The sequence below is a fragment of the Poecilia latipinna genome, unplaced genomic scaffold (genome assembly GCF_001443285.1).
Source record: "Poecilia latipinna isolate Pla-1442-1.1 unplaced genomic scaffold, P_latipinna-1.0 Scaffold1160, whole genome shotgun sequence".
In the NCBI taxonomy this organism is placed as follows: Eukaryota; Metazoa; Chordata; class Actinopteri; order Cyprinodontiformes; family Poeciliidae; genus Poecilia; species Poecilia latipinna.
In genome coordinates, this window is record NW_015113776.1 from 34,104 (window position 1) to 50,735 (window position 16,632).

Consider the following 16,632-nt stretch of genomic DNA (forward strand, 5'->3'; position numbering starts at 1 on the left):
AATGTATCATTTTTCTTCTACTTAAAAATCATGAGCTTTTTGTTTTGTTCCAGTTGCAATACATTGAAATTTGTGAGAGACAAAATGTAATGGTGAGTTAATAGGGCCTTTTTTTCTAAAGTACTATAACCTTTTCTTATTTATAACAAAGTGTCAAAGATTTTCAGAGTGTGTTACTTGTTCCTGCACAGCACGATGCATGTTCATGGTGCTGTGGTGATGTAGCCTCTTTTGCAAAGCTGTGGCTCACTTTTTCAAGTTACTTTGCCTTAAATCGCCACTAATTTCAATGCTACTGTGAATACATACTTGCAACTTTAGAAATCCTGCAGAATGGTTTGTTTGGTTTGTAAATTTATATGCTAAAAATATTTTTTAATCACAAATATGTTACATTTTAAAAACATCTAACAAACAAACCTAAAATTCAGAAAGTATGTATATCCTTATATTTAAAGGTATGAAGTAGTGTTTGAAAAACACATTTTAATGTGCTTTTAGATATAGATATGGAGTAGGACTCAGTATCTGATAAATGCAGGTTTATATTAAAGACAAAAGGTACTTCTTCTCCTCTTCCGAGCTTCCTTTTCGCAGTCTGCACACTGATTGTCCCAAATCGCCTTGTTAATGGAGGCAGCATTCGTCTCATCAATTTCTGTCTGGCGGATATCACATTCTGTTAGAGTGCTGTTGTGAACCATCGCCTCTGCCAAGGCTTTACCTCCGACCTGCACAAACACAAGACACAGACACACACGTGATGTAGCAAAGAAACACAATGCTTGTGACAACATCCCACAATGTAACAGCTTTAAAGACACATTTGACAACCTTGTATAATCACCACTCCCAGCTCACACTTTCAGAACTGCACATTGCTGCTGTCACCAGTGACAAATAGTTGTTTTCTTACACAGAAACAGCCATTTCTATTTTTACAAAGATTGAACCAAGGTCACAGATACTGATGGTATTACGTTTCTGCTGTGTGGGTGACTTTTGATCCTCTGCAATGTATTCCAGACAGAGATACGGTATTTGAGAGGAGAGAGCGTGAGAGAGATAAAAAGTCAGAAATGTGTCTCATGGGGAAATACTTAACTCTGCTCTCCATTACTACATGTTTTCCACACGTGTCTATGAATAATTGAAAACCCCTGTATTTCACAGCTATTCTGGTTACTTGCGGCACACATGCCTGTGCAGACTGCACCAGTCATCAAGTGAAAACAAAGGAAGCTATTTTTCCACACTTTAGTTGAATAAACCAAGTTTTGTAACGATAAAGGTGTTTAATGATACGGTGCATCTGGAACGTATTCACAGCACTTTTCTACATTTTGTTATGTTACGGCCGTAATCCAAATTGTATTGAATTAATCTCTTTCCTCAAAAATCTATGCACAATTACCTCATTATGACAATTTGGGGGAAAAAAATCATCACAATCGCCATTGCTTGGATTTCTATTTTTAATAAATTTGCAAAACACGCAAAACTTTTCCTCACTTTGTTACTTATAGGCATGGAAAAAGAAAAGTATGTAAAAATATTTGAAATTGCATCTATCCATGTTTCTGTAGTTAGAGCTTGAACGCCGTAAAAATAGCTGGTAAACCTGAGTATTAACAATTTTAAAATGTGTAAAGAAAAAGCTTCGAGAACTTAACTCTGTGAGAACATTAATGGCTCAATTTTCACATGTAACATGTAGGATCAGAGTCCTATAAAATACATCAATTTATTGTTTATTTATCAGATGTTAATTGAAGTAGTACGTCAGAGAAAGATTAACATGCATGACATTTCTGCTGTTGGTGATCCAGGAAGTACTTTGGTGTATTTCACACACCTTTCTGCTAAATTAGTCCTGATGTAGTAGTAAAACCTTTAGCAAAGCCTTGTGACATGAATGTTATGGTCAAATAGAACATGTTTAAAAATTATCTTAACCCTTTTAAGAGTTACAAGTTTGCTTCAATTCCCAATGGAGCAAAATAAAGTAGCTTTATAGAGATAAATAATAACGACTTGTTCTAACTTACCTCTCCAAGGCTGTTGCAGGACAGATTGAGGGTCTTCAGTGTTTCATTCTTTAGAAGCACTTTTGACAGCACAACAGCAGTTATGGAGGTCAAATCATTGCCTCCCAGGTGCAGGTATGTCAGGGTCGTGTTGTTCTGCAAGGCCTCGACAATGGCCTGCCCACCTTCGTCCCTCACCTGGTTCAGACGCATGTTCAGGTACCGTAGAGTGGAATTGTTTGACAGAGCCTGAGCTAAGATTTTGGCTCCATGGACGTCGATTTCATTGTTGCAAATGTTGAGCTTCTCCAGTCGGCCCTTGGAGAGCAGCTCAGCAACAGACCTGGCACCACCGTCTCTGAGGATGTTGTGAGCTAAGTCGAGCTCTATCAGGGAAGGATGGTCCATAAGGCATCTCAAGAGCGGGCGACACTTTTTATCGTCAACTTGACTTTGACGGATCCTCAGGACCTGCAGACACATAATACAGTACTCTGAGGCTTTAAGTTGTCAGCAATAACTGCTGATTGAATGGTAATATTAAAGAAGAAATTAATACTGAGCAACAGCTGTGAAAACCTTGCAAAAAGAAGTGGCCACAAATCTGGAAAATAGCTGGAAATGTCACAAAATTTGCAAATCTTAATTTTATGCTTTCAGACTGAGCCTAAAGTAAATGATCTGTTCCAGAAACTTTGATAAATTTGACCATAAAAGTTGTGTAAATACCAAAAAAAGGGGCTTGTAGACATGCCATCCACAGATATCTTCACTTTCTATTTTTTTTTCACTTAAATGCTTCAGATCATCAAACTAATTTCACAATTAGGAAAACAAATTACAGTTTTCATTAAGGGAAGAAAGTAATTTAAGCAAGCCTGACTTAAGTGAAAAATCAAATACCCCCTAAATATGAAAGGGTGGTGTTACCACCCTTGATGTCTCAGAAAAGTGAGCTTAGAGAGCATGAAAGTTCAGATTTAAGTCCGAACTGTGACAACACCTCTCCAGATGCAACAATTTTTATTTTTGTGTGTGTGCCATGCAAGGATACCACAAAAAATTTGTAAATGAAAAGATACTTTTTTTTTTTTTTTTTTACAGAACTGCAAATAAAATAAATTGCAACCTTTTGTATATAAAGATGAGAGAAATATATGTTTACCTTCAGAGTTTTGCAGCCCTTAAAAGCTAAGGTGAGGGCTCTACAGTCCCTGTCGGTTATTTGAAACATTGTCCATTCAAAGTTCATCCCACATTGTTTGATCGTATACACCAAATGGAGCTCTTCCAGATGTATCAGCTCAGCCAACACAGGCCCAAAGTCAAAATGACAAATTGAAGGATCATCTTCCTCCTCATTGGAAAGCGTTGCTATTTCATTCTGATCATCCTCTCTCCCCTTCACAAACTTCCTTGAAGTCAGCAGCAGCTGTGTGATGTTCAACCTCTTGACATAATTTTTACAGAGAGCGAGTGCATCGAGAATGACCTTAAACTCTGTTTCCTCTGGGATGAAAAGTTCGATCAAGTTCTCCAAGTGCCTCTCGAAGAACATCCGTTTCCAGCTGTAGTCATACTGAGAGATGTCGCAGATCTTCCACCGCTGCTGGCAGCACCGCTTCCAGAACAGACCGTCAGGGACCAGGTCGGCAGTCACATGCAGAGGCAGGGAAAGAGACAGCCTCGACTGAATTGAATCTTTCAGCTCGGGTGTGAGTTTTTCAAATAAATACTTTTCTGTAACAAGCACAAATTAAAATTTAACGTTAGTTCATAAAAAGAGGCACAAAAAGAGCAACACAATTCTAATATAGTGGAGTTCAGGTTGCTGTTGTGCTGAAAAGTGAACCTCTGACAAGGATTTAATAGGGTACAACAAAAATACCTTCAACTGTGTCTGCAATGCATCGTTGACATAGGCTGGACAAGCTGGGAACCAAATCCAGGGACCAGTTTGGATCTTCGGCAATTATACTTCTCATTTTTATTTTGTTTTCCACTGGGTTGGATGGTTTCTGGAAAATGACAATGATATGGAACAAATTGAGGGTGTTTTTAACATATATTAAATATAAATTTTAACAAGCTGATATATGTAAAAGATATATATAAACAATACAAATAAACCAAAATTTGTCATATTGAGCAGAAAGCTTTGCAGTTACAAAACACTGTTGTTGATATCTTAAGGAATAAAACAAGAATACTGTTGTTAATTATTTCTTAATAAAGACCAAAGTGTCCACATTTTGAATATATCTCTATTCGCAGAAGAAGAAAAAAACACTTGCTAATGACATAAAAGCGCTCATCTAAATGAGTTGCTAGAAGTTTTAAATGTAGGTTAAAAACGGCTAACTTGAAGATGTCCCTTTAAATTTTCCATTAAAGCAGCTAACGTTGTAGCCAAACTGCGGCCAGCGGAAAATAAACTCAAAATAAAAAAAAATAAAAAAGACTTTTCAGACTTTAACACTATTATTCTTCCCGTTAAGACAACAACTCACTATGCATAAAGATACATTGTATTGATAAATTTATATGAGGCCTTCGTAGCAAACCTGATGTGTGCTGGTTCCGGAACAAGCCTGTTTCTATGGAAACGAAACGCTTTCAGTTTAATTTACGGTTTCAGGAAATTGTAGGTACTATTGTTTATCTCGAGCGTTGACATAATTACGCTAACTACATGTCAAACGTTCGAGGTAGCTAAGTTAGAGAAATTCATACTCGATTTGGGGTTTTGTTCACTGTTCAAACTATTTTAGAAAAACACGTACACTCCCAATTTTAAAGTACCAGGTCTTATTTGTGAGTTCTCAAAAATGGACATTCCCGAGCTTTACGTAAATGCAACACCGAAATCAGGAGGAAATGAACGTCAAAATCACCGTCATATCTAGGGAAGCGCTCAAATGCTTCCACTTGAATAATCTATGTAAATCGTCTGTCAGAATATTTTCTGACTGGTTACTGTTGTACTTCATGTAAAGAAAATCTACAACATAGGGATAACCCGACAACTAAAATTATACAAAGCAGCAGTATTTTGGATTATATTCCAGATAGATATAAGATCCTTTATGACAGTAAAGTGTTTTTGTGTTTAGTTTAGTTATTAATTTATTTATTTTATCAGGCAGTGTGGTAGAGCAAGGTCATGCTGAGAACCACATTCACATTCTACAAAACAGCCAGATGGACCTGGGATACGGATCGTAGGTCTTTTGGATGAGAAAACACTGGATGGAGTGAATCCATCTGTCCAATAAACAACAACATGAGGTGCCCAGACACTGTGTAGGAGGAGGAGGTGAGGGAAAGGGAAAGATCTCCTTACAAGAATTACGACTCGCATTTATTTTCTGTGACGCCAATGAAAAATGTGAACCCTCATTACCTGAATAATCCCTGAGTGTTTTACTGTAAAGTACTTCAGAACACCAATATAGAAATAAGATTTTTTTTAAAGTGCCTAGTGCAGCTATTTTCCACATTTGTTTTGAAATTTACTTTTTATTATTAAGATTTTAAGTCATAGACTTAACTTGCAAAACTGTGATAATACATTTCTTCAATTTCTTTTCTAAATTGAAATCTGAAAAAGGTAGAATGCCTTTGTATTTTTATTTATCTTTGACATCCCTAGATAAAATCCATCTCTTCAGATATTTTAATTTGTGACCTATATAAATAGTCAGTATATTTTTCTATTTTCTTGACTGACAATTGAGAAGGAATTGATTTTATAAACCCGTTATAACCATGTTTCCCATATGTGCCACACAGATTGTGTCAGGGAGAGAATAATGGCTGTTCGAGGCACCATGAGCTTCCTCCGTGTATCTGAAGTTCAGTTGGACTGGAAGATGAGAGGCTCCAACTGATCTCCCCAGGCAGTCCATCAGTCCTGCGTTTGTGTAATTCGGCCTGACGGACACACACTGCCCTTGTAGTTCAGCTTTAATGGACTGGCGTGACATCAGCCAATGCAGGAGGCGAATTTACTTTATGAACTGCTGTCCATGTGTACTCTAGGTGAAGATACTCTGCTTGTGAATGACAATGCACCACACAGATATCGGTTTATGTATCTATTGCGTTTGGATGAAGCGACATAATTCAGCTGCAAATATCTGTAGTATCAGTTCTGTATAAATCAAATAGCATATTCTTGGAAATCTTCAGATTACACACACAAGATGGTCATGAGTCAAGAAAGTTATATTTATTTATTTATGTTTATCTGTTTCAGACAAAGATGTTAATGCAAAAAGCAGTTTTTAACTGATTTTATGGGAAAATAAAACTTTTTCAAATCAGCAAGTTCTAAGTAAAAAAGTATTTGTCGTGCAAAACCAAGAAACTGATCACAACACATCATACCGTATTCACTTTATCTTTGTCTGATAAATTCTTATATTCAAATTTGTTCAATGAATGGAAACATTTGACAAAAACAGGAGAAATCACCTGTTTAGCACACCTGAACTGCCCTCAAATGTCTGAAGAACTATTTTAACACATGGAGAAACACCTTTGTCTTTCCACAGCACCCTGTGACAACAGTGTGCTTTAAAAATATTGCACCACTTGTGGCATCACACATCCATTTGCTCTCATAACACCAAGAGGTGTTGCATTAGTTCCTAAGCAACGTGGCGTTTAATTTCGGAAAAACAGGAGACAGAATGGCTTAACCCAACAGCACTTCTTTAGAAATACAAATCTTTTTGTAGAATTGACACCCACATTCAAAGCTACCGATAAACTTATGTGTGATACTGTTAAATGGGAAAGACACATGTTAAAGTAAAAAAAAAGAAAAAAAGAAAAGTGCTATTAATAGATATAGTGGTGTGAAAAAGTGTTTTCTCCCTGTCTTGGTTTTCAGCTTTTTTCTTGCATGCTCTTCTCACTTCAGTGTTTCAGAACATCAAACCAATTTAAATATTATAGGTTTGCGTTTCGCTCTCTCTTAATGATCAACACCTTCATTTAGTAACTCCATTTGTGTTTGACTAACATAATCAGGAAACACTTTTTCACATGACTCTCTCAGGGTTTCAGCAGAAACAAATGAGGATTATTCCTTGAGTTTGAGTCACACAAGAACCTGTATTAAATGTCTGAATTAACTATGTAATATATAAAAGCTCTTTTTACACTGGTTGAAAATTGCATTTTGGTTGAGCAAAAGCAGAGAAAGCTGAGGTAAACTCTGAGGTGCAGCCAGAGGGAGGGATTGATGCTCTCTCTTTTTCTGCTAACACGTCCTTTCAGCAGAGCTGGTTTGCAAGGCAAGCGATTCCCAGAAGGCACAGCAACTCTGGACCGAAACAACAAATGTTTGTCTTTTTATCATTCATCACATGCAAATGTAGAATAATTTGTACCAATCAACAAGATTGCTCTGTTTTATTTTAGATATTATTTGGATTTTAAATTACAACTTTATATACATATTTATAAATAATATTTCATGGTAAGACCTCGCAAAAATATTCAAACCAGTTAAAAGTTTTCAAATTTTGTCACTTTGCAACCACAAACCTTAACTTTTAGTGATAGGCCAACATAGTTATGGAGGATTAATAAAGAATGGTTTTAAATTTGAAGTGTAACATATTTTTCAGAAAGTCTTTTCCAGCCTCAAACATGTTTCTTTCAATATTGCTTTGTATTTTCGCATCATCTATTTCTCCCATCAAATCTAACGCGCTTCCATGTTTTTGCTTAATCATCCTACATTATGATTAAAAAAAAAAATAAAAAAATTCCTTCAAAAAACAAAAAGGGAACTAAATCACATGAAAGTGGTTGCAATGTGAGGAATTTCAGATAATGTAAAGTAGCTCAAGGGATTGTATTGCTTTTGCAAATTATTGTATACAATTGATGCTGAAAAGTGATCATGATTCATCAACCCACACAAAGAACATCATGCTTCATAATTTGTTTCAGATTTATATGTAAGTTGGTGTCTTTTGTCATCTAATAATTAATAATCCTATGCAATATCTTTAAAACATTATTTTTTTGAGCTGATGTATGGTACTTGGATTTATTGTAAACATTGATAAATATTTTCAGGTGGATAAATGACACAAAATAGACAATCTGTGGGTTGAACATGCATTAGCCCACATAATATAATCTTGCATAAAATTATGAAAAATTACTTTTTATCTAATAATGAATCGCTTTATCCGATGTCAGTGTAAGAAAAGCTAAAACACAAAAGAGAACAGGTGAAGGAATGATAGTGAAAATGCATAGCAAGAAACTTTATTCCTGTTGCTGAAAATTCACAGAAAAACTCAAAATGGCCTCAATACAAAAACAAACATAAGGAACATTTTGTGGACTCATGATGAGACCCAAACATTTTTTTTTACAATATCCTTAACCTCCCCAGAACCATCCAGGGAAATCTAAAACTCTACAGAGTCCTGTTCACATTTAAGAAAACAAAACAAAACAAAAAGGCTAAACCTCCAATTCATCAAAACTGTCTTCAGAGTCCACATGGATGCTGCTGTCCGTCTCCACTGAGACCACAGAGCTGAGACTGCTGTTTATGGACACCATGCTGCTGTCGCTGGTCCTGCTACTGTCGTCATCGTGGATCACCATCACCTCGGCGATGGCGGCTGCTGGAGAGCACGGAGATAAACACAGTGTGAGTTTGGTCCATTGTTGTCTCTTATAAATGAATATCTAGTTTCGTGGGTTATCTTTTGCTTTTTGACTGTGTTCCTAAAAAACATGTTTTATAGTACTGCCATCTAGTGTCTGAAATGTTTATTTCCTCTTCCTCTGGTTGCCTTAAAAACATGCAACCAGATTTGTAACCTACAATTATAATTTTGTCTTTTACTCAAATATAATTTCCATCCTTTGATTTCAGATGCCTAACTTTTTGGCCACATTGCCAAGAAACATGTTTTCAGGAGTCAGTATGAGGATTTTAATCTTAAAAACGCTACCAAGTGTCAAGCATGGTGGTGGCAGCATCATGGTAACAGTCTGTGTTGCTGATGGAGACTCTAGCGCATTTCAAAGATGATTTGATAATATGATTTGATAATATGTTCATCAACATATTATCAAATCAACAATTATGGTTGTTACTTGGACACAACTGGTTGTTCAAACAGAAAGAAACGCCCCAAACACGTCCATCTGGGACTGATAATATTAACTCTATGGTAGGGGTTGCACCGATTGTTGTGTTATGGCCGATCATCAATTTTTAAAAAAGCTTGACATGCTGTTCATGATTTTAGGTAATACATTTGTTTTTATAACCAACACTGTTGTCAATGTTTCCAATAATACAGAACAAAAATGTCAATTTTTGTCACTTGACGCCATTTTTAAATAAAAAAAAGAGAGAGAGAGAGAAAAAGTTGCTAGAGCTTTCTGAAAATTCACAAATTCTAGTAAAATCCTTAAGTTGGCAACAGTGGGGAAATTATTGCTAAACACACTTGGGTGATTTTCAGACCTTAGCAGAGGCAGATAAGATCGGTTTCATAAGCAATTATCTGCTGATAGCCAAAAATTAAAGAAATCGTTGCACTCTTACTTCCTACAAGTCCCCTGATTTCAAGACAACTAAAAACGTCTGGGCTCTGCTTCAAAGCCGTCAATCCCATGAAACATTAACGGTGTTTGTTGCAAGGTTACAACAAAATACTCTTTAAGAAAAGAATGAAAAGAGAATGAACTAAATAAGTTTACTACAAATGACACACTGATGACATTTGTGCCCATCGTGAATGAATTCAACTTTCTGGCTGGAACTGAAATTCATGCCAACAAATATTTTTATTGTAAAATGAAAATGTATGAAAATGTGCAGGTGTACGAGTGCCTTCTACTACAGACGGCCATCAGAACGCACCTCATACCTTTCCTCTCAGTGACGAGGGTCTGCCGCCGGGCCTTCATGTCCAGGCTCAGGTTCTCCACCATGCGGTCGATGCAGTTATCCAAAGCCAGACAGCGGGTTTGGGACTGGATGGCCTGGCGACAGATGGGACACTCGTCTTTTTTATTGCGCCACTGCTTGATGCAGTAAGAGCAGAAACTGTGGGCACAGTTCAGGATGACGGCCTGGAACAGGAGTGGGAGGAGATGTTAATACATTTTAAAAAACTATTCTATACAGGATTTTATTTTATTTTTTTAGCCAGTTTCGTGTTTGCTTTGAGTTGTGCTATTTGGACTGTTAATTATTAGATCTGATTTGAGGCGCCCCCTAGTGGTTTCATAAAACATTAGCAAGAGTAGTGATATAAACCAACCTCGATGAAGAGCTCTGAGCAGATGATGCATTGAAGCTCGTTCTCTAGGACTTCAGTAACTTGAGTGACTACCTCTTCTTTCTGTGCTCTCGCCTTTTCTTTCTCCTCCTGCACAAACAGAAAGATTTAGAAGTTGAAAGTAATGAAGAAAAGAAATAAAACATTATAAATGAAAGCTTAAATATACCTTGGTTACTTCGAGCTCTTTGTTTTTAGCCAATATAATTTCCTCAAAGCCTTTTCGAGAGAGGGCGAGTTCATCTATCACTTTTTTTTGCTGTTGAAAATAAATAAAATCAAACTGACGTTACACAGACACTTAAAACACACAAGATAGGCAAACACTGCTGGAAAAAACCCCTGCTTGTTTCAGTTTGTCGATTTTGTTATGAACAAAATCAGTATAAAAGGGTTCATATAACAGTTATTAAGAAGCTTTTTTGAGCTTCTCACCTCTTGTAAGGCCTCTTCAAGCTGTTTTTTCATTAACTCCTCTTGCTGTTGGGTTTTCTGCTCCTGATTAAGTAGGAATGCAATTTGATCAATAAAATATTTGAGTTTAACAATGAATACAGTTTTGTTGAGAATAAATATGAAACAGAGCAGCACTGTGAAGTGTGAATACTTTTTCAAAGTTCTGCAAGTGACTGTTGTATAGGAGTTTTGTCTTTTAAATGCATAAAAGCTTAATATTTTGAATTTATACCATGTTGTAGGAACAAAACAAAACAAAAAACAACAAAACAGTGCACCTCTAACTGCCTCTTTGTTTCGCTGAAGGATTTCTCTAACGTCTCCATGCGGTGCATCTTGGCTCTGAGCGCCTCCAGCTGACCCTGCAGCTCCCGGACCTGCTCCCCCCGGAGAGGGTCCGCCTGCCTGGGCTCGCCTTCCAGAGACTCGACCTGCCTCTGCGTGTCGCTAACCTGCTCCCTCAAGAGCAGGATATTCTGGCTGTACCTGCAGAGACAAAAAGATAACATGTCTTTTCATCTTCTACCTTTTAATTTTAACAGGAAAACCCGTTTGTAAAGAAATTACACATAAATAGAAAGCAAATGTTTAACACAGTGTGTTCTTTAACACTTAAACCCCACCAAGAAAAAAATATACAAGGAGAAACTCCAAACTGTCTAAACTGGCGAAACAACTGTCTATCTAGCAAAGTTATAATAGTTCACTAAAACTAACAAAATAACGAAACCTGAAATTGAGAAAACATTTTCGTTAACTGAAATGAATAAGAACGGTACTTAATGGCTAAAAACTATAACTAACTGGAACTATATTGTGCAATTATAAAACGAAAACATACTGAAATCATAAATTTAATATTAATATTTTGTGTTTATGAATCAAATTATTAGCCTTTCAAACAAATGTGAAATGATTAACCAAACGTAACCAAGACGACCAACTGGAGAAGGTTTTCGCCTTACATTTGCAGGTTGTCGAGGTCCCAGGCAGAACTGGATCCATCGGGAGGAGGCAGCTCTCCTTCATGCTCCTGTATGCTGGTTACCGTCTCCTCTGGCTGTGTGTGACTGAGCTGCCGCCTCGCCTTCACAGGAGACAGAGGACAGGGCTTCGCGAACGATTTGTCTGCAGAAGAGCAGCGGTAGAGCTTGTGCTTGGAGGTAGAAGGCTCGACCTCTTCTACGCCCAACTTCCTCTTGAACTTTCTGGGTGTGTGGGCCGCTTTGGTATCCTCTCTTTGTTCCTTTACCAGGTAGGGCTTAATGTCTTTGAGGGGCCGCTGGATGAGGATGTAGTCAAATTCTACTTTGGTCCCTAGTAAAGGAACTCCAAGCTGGATGGAGTCTCCGAGTCGGAGCAGATGGGGTTGCTCAGCAGGTATCCGCTCTCCATTTACCCACACACCATTGAGACTCTGGGAAGGAAAGTAACACAGTGTTTAAAAGCTGCTGTAGTACGTGAAGCGCAAAAATAATAGGAAACAGTAGAGTTAAAGAACATAGTTTACGTTGTTACAAGCAGTAGCATTGCTCATTTCTGTTAGTCTCTCTCTGTATCACCTGATTTGTATTTTAGAGTTGTGTCTAACAAGCTATTAAGTTAGGGATGGAAGTTCGAGATTCAAGAAAGGTGAAAACTGTACACATCTTTTGTCTTCTCGGGATGACACCTTATACTGACTTTTATTTACTGAAAAGAAAGTTTAGCTCTTCTATTAGGATTTTTCACCTCATTACTCATTTGCGTCCTTTAGCTAAAGCTATAGTTTCGCACAGATGTTATAAAGGATAAATAGAATTTGAGTGTAATATAAGAAGAGAACAGGAAAAACAGATATAACTGCATTAATATCACAGCACAGTGACAACAGTCAAAAGGAATAGAAGGAAATCTATGCATTTAGAACAATATAATTACATGAGAACCAGTTACTAATTCAGGTTAAACAGTGGGCAGGGATGTAAGGGTCAAAAGGCACACACGAGTCAGTACTAGAAATTTTCAAAACAGACTATATAATAATATATAATACAAAACAGTGAGAAGAAAATAATGGACTCGGGACTGAACCTTGTGGAACTCCAAAGGTTATATAGGGGAATTGGTAGAGAACTGGCTAGCACCAACACTCTAATACAATTTAATATAAAACATAAATGCACGTATAGATTCATAAAGAAATTAGTTTTATGAAGCATCCGTTAGACTTTAACTACATATGTGTGAGGAGAAAAGAGACAACTAATGACGTATTGAGTATTTAGCTCAAAAGAAAACTGGTCACCTTCTTATCTGTCACTGTCCACTGGCCGTCTTCCTTTTGCCTGAAGGAACAGTGCAGTCTGGAGATCATGAGAGGGCAGGTTGAAGATAACAGCTGGTGGGTTACCTCTACGCCCCGTCCAACAGTGATCTGCACAGTCAAAAATAAACATGAAACTTGGTCTTCCTCTGCAGCGCTTTACTTTGATATAAAAAATTTGAATTACGTCATACTGAATGCCAAACACACCAATAACACACGATAGATAAATATATAGACGAATTTAAAGAGGCGACTAGGACGCTTATGTATAAACTTTAAAACTTCACAGTCATTAAGTTTTGCTTGTTAGCTAACATTAGCCAACTGCACCTCTGCGTTTTCGAACAAACGGAGCCAGTCCGAGTTTTTCCCGACTCTCATCAGACATAAAACCTCCGAGTCTGAGCAGTCATCCTCCTCAGCCGAGCAGCAGTCCGTTGCTACGCTGTCCATGTTACCTCATTTCGGTAGGAGGCCACTTCGACCTAAAACACCCTACCTACGTTACGATTCTCTGCCATATCGCTGCAGCAACTGCCTACTGTGCTAGCGTTGAAGCTCTGCAACGCTACCAGAGAAGCCGGAAACAGTTAGTTTATTTTCAAAATAAAAGCGCTACACATAAACTATTTTCAACTATTATTATTATTATTATTATTATTATTATTATTATTATTATTATTATTATTATTATTATTGCTAATTGTATTGTCATTATTTATTTATTGATTATTCAAACAAAGGCATTTTATTGTAAATAAATAATAGACAATGAAACAATGTATAATTCATCCTCATAATTTAAACACATTTTTCTTTACGTATAAATTAAATATCACTGATTGATCTATTCATTTATGTATTTTCCATTTGAAAACAATTGAGTTATTTCAAATAAATAAATAAAAGACTGTTTTTGTTTGTTTTACTCATTTGAAATTCTATTATTATCTTTTTAACTTTTTAAATGTATTTTAGATTAAAAAACCCCAAAACAAATGTAAAAAACGAAAACAAATAAAAACAATCAATAAAGTGGGTTTATTAAAATCAACTCCACATTTATTTATCTAAGATCAATTAATAACTTTATTTCCGATAATAGATCCTATAAATTGTGTAAACTCAATTAAATTGCTTTTTCAAATATCATCATCTTTCTAAATTAATAGTCTTTTTAAAAAGTTATTTTAGCAAAAATAAATAAATAAATAAATAAATAAATAAATAAATAAATAAATAAATCCACCTCATCTTTTTTCTAATTTCTTTCCCCCAAAGATGATTTTGGGGGGAAACTCTTTTGGAAAAAACAAAAATGGACTTGTCATTAATTTAGGAAGGCGATGATATGCAAAATTTGCAGTCTCAAAAAGAAAGCCAGAACAAAAGCAGTCAGAACACCAGGCACTGCAGGCTTCACAGAACATAGAGTTCGTTATTCAAAAATAAAAAAATAAAATACTGCTAACATATATTCTTCAAATGTTTTTGAATGTAACAACCTTTTTATGTGTCCAGGTAGCAATTTACTACAGCAATAGCTAAATTTGACTGGAACGTCAACCATATTGTGTCATTATGTAACCGACGTCCACTCGGGCGACCCCGCATCCCGAAACAGGCGCACCCCGAGTTCCAGGCGGGACTTCCTCTCTCCTGCGGATGCGACATCAGGGCTGAAGCAAGCAGAAAGGGCTTGGTCCGGGTGTCACCGGGTCCTGATCCGTGCGTCTCTCTCCGGACGGCAGATATCCCAGCCGAACTGGACGCCGCCGTCGCCGCAGCTGGAAGCCCCCCGTAGAGGAGCCTCCTCCTCGGCTATGCTGCCCTGAGAGCGCCGCGACCACCCGCCCCGCCAAAATGTCTGATGTCAACAAGACTGTTCAGAAATGGCACGCCAGTTTTAAGAAAGGCACAGACTTTGACTCGTGGGGGCAATTAGTGGAGGCGATAGATGAGTACCAAATGTAAGTTCAGCATGTGTGTCCTGTCTGTCCCCAATGGTTTATCCAGAAAGCAGCGCTGCTTCCTTTTATTTTGTTCAAAAATGTTTACAGCTGTATGTCCAGAAACCTGCAGGGCAGATAACGGGTTCATAAGAAGTTAGGCTGGGAGCTGTCAGTGCTCTCTCACAGCAGTAAATAAACCCTTCCCATCCATGACGTGATGTGGCATTTGTTGCAGAGGGAATGGGGTTGTGCGTGCGTGCGTGTGTGTTGGTGTGTGTTGCATCCCTGCTTCATCCACAGCAGCAGCAGCAGCAGCACCAGCTGTTTGATGGAGAGTTCTGGTCATGGAAAACCATACAGAGCTGCGTGTTGTGCAGGGCAGAAAGAGAGGGAGAAAAGAGCCAATATTCCTCAGAGTATTGAGAAATAGTCAGCCACACCCTCTCATTGTTATGGGTGGGTTTCATATGAGAGGAAAAGCTTTGTCCTTCTCGGAGAAAATCCCGCTCACTGCAAGTTATTTCGGGCTGTAACCCTTGTCAAAAATATTCATTTGCAACAAATGTTTTCGATAATAAAAATAAACATCAAGACCACCTGATAATTCATTTTCTTTATCACCAGGGGGCGCCAGAGTCCCTGCTCTGTCTTGAAAAGTATCATTTTCTGAATAAACATGAAGAAAATCACAGATTTTATTACATTTTTTAAAATAAAAATTTAAAATGCATATTTCTAAAAACAATCAGGTGTATATTTTGTGAGCTAAATTCATACTCAATAACAAGGCTTTAACACATTTTTCACCACAAACTCATACATTTTGAGACTTCTTCCTGTCTAATTAAAGTCTGGTTACTTGAGTGCAAAGGTGCACTCAAGTAACCAGAGACAAAGCTGATTATTTGTGGATTTTGGCATCTTTTCATGTTTGTAAAAATTACAGCTTCAGGGGTTTAAATGGTATTTTAGATGTAGTTTAGTCCTGAATTGAAAGTTGCTTTGAGACCAAAAAGTTACAGCCTTTTTTTTTTAATTATTGGATTAGTAGGAATTCAGTTAGTTAGCAAAATTCAAAATAATGTTATACTCAGATCACCATAACTCTTTTGAAAAAAAAATAGTCTAGGGTCTTTAAAGTTATGAGTTGATGTCTGATAATTTAAAGTGTTTGGTTACATCATCTGTTTGTGTCACTTCATCCAGTCTCGCCAGACAACTGCAAAAGGAGGTCCAGTCTACAAATTCTTCAGACTTCACAGAGGAGCAGAAGGTAAGCCTTTCATTTTTACTTCCTGCTGCTTCTCCAGGTCAAACTCACCTGCTGCAGTCCAACTGACAACTGTTTGTGTTTCTTTTTTTTATTATTATTATTTCATTTATAGAAAAACTTAGGAAAGATTGCAACATGCCTGGAGATGAGAAGCGCCAGTTTGCAGGTCTGTATTCCTACTGCTGCTAAAATAATGTGCAGCTAATTTGATACAAAAAAAAAAAAAAAAAAAAAAAATTAATTTAAAAAATAATTATAAAATTAAAAAAAATATATAAATTTT

The 16,632-nt window shown here is 37.0% G+C and overlaps 4 protein-coding genes across 7 annotated transcripts in view; 2 read left to right on the plus strand and 2 right to left on the minus strand.

Moving 5' to 3' along the window:
• Positions 1-6,084, plus strand: part of tmem151ba (transmembrane protein 151Ba) — a 21,005-nt gene extending 14,921 nt beyond the window's left edge. Inside the window, exons 3-4 of the transcript XR_001427512.1 lie at positions 5,170-5,315; positions 5,820-6,084. The gene's annotated coding sequence lies outside the window, so the exon portion shown is untranslated. The remainder of the gene's footprint in view (positions 1-5,169; positions 5,316-5,819) is intronic.
• drc5 (dynein regulatory complex subunit 5) lies at positions 467-4,669 on the minus strand. The gene is made up of 5 exons (XM_015053116.1): positions 4,592-4,669; positions 3,916-4,045; positions 3,193-3,767; positions 2,049-2,498; positions 467-731 (listed from the first exon to the last, which is right to left on the minus strand). The coding sequence occupies exons 2-5, from the start codon at positions 4,010-4,012 to the stop codon at positions 549-551; spliced, it is 1,305 nt and encodes a 434-aa protein (XP_014908602.1). The 5' UTR covers positions 4,013-4,045; positions 4,592-4,669; the 3' UTR covers positions 467-548.
• A 2,206-nt stretch (positions 6,085-8,290) lies between the features above and the next one.
• Positions 8,291-13,720, minus strand: rnf8 (ring finger protein 8, E3 ubiquitin protein ligase). Of its 4 annotated transcripts, none has more exons than XM_015053121.1 (9): positions 13,455-13,720; positions 13,104-13,232; positions 11,782-12,233; positions 11,095-11,302; positions 10,796-10,858; positions 10,530-10,619; positions 10,343-10,450; positions 9,947-10,151; positions 8,291-8,683 (listed from the first exon to the last, which is right to left on the minus strand). In XM_015053121.1, the coding sequence occupies exons 1-9, from the start codon at positions 13,575-13,577 to the stop codon at positions 8,520-8,522; spliced, it is 1,542 nt and encodes a 513-aa protein (XP_014908607.1). In that variant the 5' UTR covers positions 13,578-13,720; the 3' UTR covers positions 8,291-8,519. The 4 variants fall into 4 exon arrangements, with proteins under 4 accessions (XP_014908607.1, XP_014908606.1, XP_014908609.1 ...); XM_015053120.1 differs by having other exon boundaries at positions 8,291-8,686; XM_015053123.1 differs by having other exon boundaries at positions 8,614-8,683; positions 9,940-10,151.
• A 994-nt stretch (positions 13,721-14,714) lies between these two features.
• Positions 14,715-16,632, plus strand: part of aida (axin interactor, dorsalization associated) — a 7,716-nt gene continuing 5,798 nt past the window's right edge. Inside the window, exons 1-3 of the mRNA XM_015053111.1 lie at positions 14,715-15,094; positions 16,283-16,349; positions 16,462-16,515. Of these exons, the coding sequence (XP_014908597.1) occupies positions 14,988-15,094; positions 16,283-16,349; positions 16,462-16,515 (228 nt within the window). The 5' untranslated portion in view covers positions 14,715-14,987. The remainder of the gene's footprint in view (positions 15,095-16,282; positions 16,350-16,461; positions 16,516-16,632) is intronic.

Excerpts from the sequence above, each read along its gene's own strand:
- rnf8 (XM_015053120.1), bottom strand. The coding sequence starts at position 13,577 with ATGGACAGCGTAGCAACGGACTGCTGCTCGGCTGAGGAGGATGACTGC. Across the intron at positions 10,451-10,529 it reads AAGAGCTCGAAGTAACCAAG|GAGGAGAAAGAAAAGGCGAG; the intron begins GTATATTTAAGC and ends CTGTTTGTGCAG. Across the intron at positions 8,687-9,946 it reads CCTCGTCACTGAGAGGAAAG|CAGCCGCCATCGCCGAGGTG; the intron begins GTATGAGGTGCG and ends CGTGCTCTCCAG.
- drc5 (XM_015053116.1), bottom strand. The coding sequence starts at position 4,012 with ATGAGAAGTATAATTGCCGAAGATCCAAACTGGTCCCTGGATTTGGTT. Across the intron at positions 3,768-3,915 it reads CATTGCAGACACAGTTGAAG|AAAAGTATTTATTTGAAAAA; the intron begins GTATTTTTGTTG and ends TGCTTGTTACAG. Across the intron at positions 732-2,048 it reads CCTGCAACAGCCTTGGAGAG|GTCGGAGGTAAAGCCTTGGC; the intron begins GTAAGTTAGAAC and ends GTGTTTGTGCAG.